This window comes from Silurus aristotelis (genome assembly GCF_946808225.1).
Source record: "Silurus aristotelis genome assembly, chromosome: 7".
Taxonomy (NCBI): Eukaryota; Metazoa; Chordata; class Actinopteri; order Siluriformes; family Siluridae; genus Silurus; species Silurus aristotelis.
This window is the reverse complement of record NC_139580.1, coordinates 31,554,372-31,559,815: the sequence shown is the minus strand read 5'-3', so window position 1 is coordinate 31,559,815 and position 5,444 is coordinate 31,554,372. Positions and strand designations below refer to the sequence as shown.

The 5,444-nt window shown below is 41.6% G+C and overlaps 1 protein-coding gene across 2 annotated transcripts in view; it reads right to left on the bottom strand.

The window, feature by feature from the left end:
* The window catches only part of hmg20a (high mobility group 20A), a 9,067-nt gene extending 7,108 nt beyond the window's left edge, over positions 1-1,959 (bottom strand). The window contains exons 1-2 of one of the 2 annotated variants that reach the window (XM_083546492.1): positions 1,654-1,959; positions 237-310 (exon numbers count right to left, since the gene is read on the bottom strand). In XM_083546492.1, coding sequence (XP_083402618.1) covers positions 237-302 — 66 coding nt within the window. In that variant the 5' untranslated portion in view covers positions 303-310; positions 1,654-1,959. The remainder of the gene's footprint in view (positions 1-236; positions 311-1,653) is intronic. The other variant, XM_083546493.1, reaches the window with a different exon arrangement.
* Positions 1,960-5,444: the final 3,485 nt, after the last annotated feature.

Here is a 5,444-nt window from a genome sequence, read left to right as displayed (position 1 = left end):
CACTTTGCACACTGTAACTGAGAAATTACCTTTTTTTTTTTGCCTTTATTTATTTATTTTCTTACACGTAACGGAGTGTTTTCTAAATGACTATAACAATAATACTGCAGGCTGTACACATTATATAAATCTGAATCCTGGTCTCTGTATTATAGAGGTTAATAAAGGCCTGTTTCTCCAATACGCTACTTATAAGCACTTTCCACGTGTTCAGTTGATCTCGTGTAGAACATTACCTCGTCTCCATTCTTCTGGCTGCCGTTATCGGTGTTGACTCCGGGTGAGGCGCTCTGCTCTTCCATCACTCCTCCTTAAAACATATATGAGGAGAAGATTCAGGCCAAAGAGAAGGACGGAATGTTGACATGCAGAATACAGCTTTCAGTGAAAAGAACACCTGAAACTGTGCATCGAGTAAAAGCGTGAAGAAGTGAACAATCTAAGAGAATATGAGAAACATAGATGATATAGTGAGAAGGTGGTGTTTAAAAAAAACACACAAATCCTTCAAGAAGACTGTAAAGGTGTTTATGTCCTGCTGGAGCTGTAGTTTGACTCGAACTCGAGCATAAACACAACCTTATGGTTTTATTATAAGGTCAGAAAGACTGCGATGACTAAACACTAAATCTGTATAGGGAATGTGTTTTTTTGACAACAGAAAAATTCAGTTCTGAACCAACACGAGGTTGAAACCCGACACAGTAAAAGCCTCCCTTTTCGGCGGTGTCCTAAACACCTCTACACTACACTACAGGACACTACAGGACACTACACTCTGAACAGAATTAGGCGCCCTCTGTAGTGCACTAGAACATTAAATCCAGCAGATTGGGACTGAACCGGTGAAGACAGAGACTCGTTATTAGAGGAGGGAAGTAATGAAGTATAAATACTTCAGTAGATTTTTCTGGTATCAGTATTTTACTACACTTTTTATTACAACTTTTTTTTTACTTTCATTCAATATATTTTTTTTTACACAAATATCTGTCATTTCTGCTTCTTATATCACATTGTTATTTTAGTTTGAAGCTAGTTGGTGACGTCATCAATATTTGTTCTTCCCAATGCGCCGTTTTCAGCTCATCAACCTGTTTTTCTCCTGCTGGTGGATCATCTCCTCTCTCTCACACCACAGACCAGTTTCTGAAGCTCACAATGAGCAGGCAGAAGGCAGTGAGAAGTCTGGGGTTAATGTGGATGAGACAGAGGGAGTCAGTGATGAGAACATGACTGAGAACTGAGACATTCCTGATCATCATCATTATCATCATCTTCTTCTTCTTTTCTCTGCTTGTGTTCTATATGGTGGATCTTCAGTCTGGATACATTCATTAGCTATTAATTTGTGTATTAATGAGATTTAGTTTTCAGCGTGACACTAAAACAGGTGGCTGTTTTTACTGAAGTACGTGCCAGAGCCCAAACTTCTTAAACTTGAGTGAAAAAGTGCAGTCAGAACTTTAACTTTTTACAGAGACTTTAAACACATCAGATTCTGCACTTCAGTACCTGAGTGAAGGATGTGTGCACTTTTATCACCCAAACATCTACCACTATCACACACACTCTTACACAATAATATAAATATTTTAGTGTTAAAAACCCACAATGCAGCTTCTGTTCTATAATAAAAATCCTCGTACTGACCTGCAGTTTGATTTAAAAACCGAATGATTTCAGACTGGATCCTGGACAAGGCGACCAAAACAATACAAAAACCAGGCGTTGTTACGTCATCACAGCGCGACAGGCACGAAGATCAAAAGTGTTCCGGTCCGCTTGGGTTCATTCATGTTAGAAAGCAAACATCTTCTATCAAAATAGCGACCCATCGTGTCGTATCGTATGATTTACCTTCTACATACTAACACCAACACACTGTTTCGGATGTTTAACGATATATAAATTCGTCATTAGTGGGAACTAGTGTGCCCGGCGGAAGGATTAAAGCGCTTAGAGAGTGCGTGAGGCGAGAGGTGACTTCTTCTCGAGCTCGCTGAGGGAAAGCGCTGCGGTCTCTTTGGCGCCCCCAGGCGGCATAAATGCTTCCGTGTTTTCGTCTGTAAACACAGTGTAGTACAAATACACAAAACACAAAATAGCGCCACCTGTAAACCTCCTGTGTATTATACAGTACAGTGTACAGTAAAGAACTGGATACAGGAGTGTATCCAGCAAATAAACACAAAATGACAACACAAAAAGTTGTGCAGAAAAGCAGCATGTAGACAGATGTGCACTAATAAATAATATTATTTATGTGGGTCGTCCACAATGCTGTGTGTGTGAGGTGTGTGTGTGTGTGTGTGTGTGAGGGGTGTGTGGGGTCGTCCACAATGCTGTGTGTGTGTGTGTGTGTGTGTGTGTGTGTGTGTGTGTGTGTGTGTGTGAGAGGTGTGTGGGGTCGTCCACAATGCTGTGTGTGTGAGGTGTGAGGTGTGTGTGTGTGAGAGAGGGGTATGTGGGTTGTACACAATGCTGTGTGTGTGTGTGTGTGTGTGTGTGTGTGTGTGTGAGAGAGGGGTATGTGGGTCGTACACAATGCTGTGTGTGTGAGGTGTGTGTGTGTGTGTGTGTGTGAGGGGTGTGTGGGGTCGTCCACAATGCTGTGTGTGTGTGTGTGTGTGTGTGTGTGTGTGTGTGTGTGTGTGTGTGTGAGAGGTGTGTGGGGTCGTCCACAATGCTGTGTGTGTGAGGTGTGAGGTGTGTGTGTGTGTGTGTGTGTGTGAGAGAGGGGTATGTGGGTTGTACACAATGCTGTGTGTGTGTGTGTGTGTGTGTGTGTGTGTGTGTGTGTGTGAGAGAGGGGTATGTGGGTCGTACACAATGCTGTGTGCTTTGCGGATGCAGCGTGTGGTGTAAATGTCCATGATAGAGGGGAGAGAGACTCTGATGATCTTCTCAGCCGTCCTCACTATCCTCTGTAGGGTCTTGTGATCCGAGATGGTGCAGTTCCCAAAACCAGGCAGTGATGCAGCTGCTCAGGATGCTCTCAAAAGTCCCTCTGTAGAACATGGTCAGGATGGGGAGAGGGAGATGGGCTTTCCTCAGTCTTCTCAGGAAGTATAGAAGCTGCTGGGCTTTCTTGGTGAGTGACCAATTTGAAGTTCTTCGCCAGATGAACACCAGGAAATTTGGTGTTCTTGACGATCTCCATGGAGGATCCATGATCAGTGGAGAATGTCTGCTCTGTGCTCTCCTGAAGTCAGGGGGGGGTGAAAAAGGGAACAAAGTCAGGCACAGCTTCTTCTTCAACAAGTTCCAGTCAGTGATGAAACACCTTTAGACCCTTCAATTAAAGTTAAAAGGAAACTTTACAGCCTACGTTCAGAGAAGCACAGGCTTCGGCTCGTGATCGGTAGGTGTCCAGATACTTTTGATGGTGGATGTATATACAGTATGTATGCGAGGGGCCTTGCGTTTACTTCCAGAGCATTCCGAGCGTAATTACTTTCTTCCTTCATTATGAACGAGATGAAAGGAAGGCGCCGAGGGAGAGGGGTGGAGGCTGGAAGCGGAAAAGAGGAGGATTGAGAGCTCTAATTAATTCATGTGGTCTGAGGGAACATTTTTATGATCTCCCCAGAAACAATATCTCAGCCTCTTAGAGAGCAGCAAAGCTCCAAATATTTAGCGTCTAATAAATGCTAATATATTTCACAGCAGTTACGCTTCTCTCGTTTCACTTTACCGGTTACGACTTGCCTGGGACGTGTACAAGGAGGCTGTATTACAGATGTTTATGTTGGGTTCATGAGCTTTATTTGCAGTGAGGATCTTCACTCTTTACAGCACTTCTGTCACGTTATGGCAAAATTCACTACCAAAACCACCAGTAAGGTTTCTCATAATGATTTAACAAGTCGGAGGTTCTAAATATTTAACAGGGAAAAAAAGCAGAATCTTAGCGATATAATAAAACCTTCATTTAGCCAGTGGGAAAACCCCCGCAACCATCCATCATCATAATCACGTCAGAAATCCAGCCTACACACGTTCTTCTCCAATTCTCCAGTGAATACAATTACGAGTTAAAAAGCCCCATTGTGATGATCTCGGATCGTAACCTTCCTGTTATTGGTTTCTTAGCTGAGGTTTTCTCCACATTGAATGACTCGATTCATGATCATTGCAGGACACCTGATCATCTGGTCTTCCTCAGACCATCACAGGAAGTTTTTCCATGTACACTGTTGGCCATTAGGGATAAAATGATAGGGACTAATTTATGAATGGAAAATGTATAGTTGTAATTTATTTATTTATTATTTATTTAACTTATTTAAAGCTGCATTGGGACAATTTTGCTATACACATAAGATTGAATGCTGGGCCCCTGAGTAAGGCCCTTAATCATCAACGGCTTCTATGTGAATAAGGATGTCTGTAATAAGTGTATAGATAATGACAGGATGAAAGTGATCAGATGTCTGTCATTTTGCATTCATCCGCAGTGACCTTCTCCAATAAAAGCACGGCATTCACGTCCTGCTGTTTCTGAAACCCCCTACATTTATTTTTTTCAGGATACAGAAACACCACGGATGCTAAAACGCAGTGCTTATAGACACGAAAGTCCTTGAAGTTACCGTGTGGCTTCGACGTGGGAAGGTTCTGATCCAGTGATCATGCATTTGTTGAATTTAAATCCCATTCCTTCCGGAGGAAACCTTCAGGCTGCTTTCGCATGCTAACGTTTATTTTTTTTGTTGCTCAGGATACAATCCTGTGGGATGCAACTTTCAGTCGGGGCGGTTGGGGAGGAAGGGGATGCATCCACTTTCAAAAAAAGTCCTTCTACCAGCATTTCTTTCTTCACAGCAGGTTGCTTTTAAAACGGTAAAAGTTTTCAGAAAAGTGCTCTTTTATGAATTTTTTTACTCTTTCAACCAATCAGGTTGCAGCTCAATAAAAAAAAAGTTCTCAGAGATGTGCACGTGGTACACATGAGTAACAACAGAAAAGCCTCCATTCATCTTAATATCACAGAAAAATGGGTTCCAATGTGATGTTCAGGTGTTCACAGTTTTTTTCGCAGTGCAGGATGAAGAACACGAAGAACGTAGTGAGAATAAAGTCGATCCATTTAGTCAGATGTGACCCTAATTTAAGTTAAAGTGTCCCTTTAAACTTTCACTTGAGTACAATTAAAAGTTTTTGCCTTCGAATGTACTGAAGTAGTGATTTATTATAACTCTAATGTTCCTGTTAACATTTTTCATCACAAGATTCTTTACTTAATCACCTCAACGTGACTCTCAGCACACTGATCTATTAATAGAATATTATTGACTTAAACTCTGATTCCTATTACAATTATCATGAACACAAAACCTGCTTTAATAAAAACGTGTAAACGAGGTCACGTGTGTGTTTCTCTAGAGCGAATAAAGTTTCATACCTGTTGATTTATTTCATTAAATTAAATCATTACACCA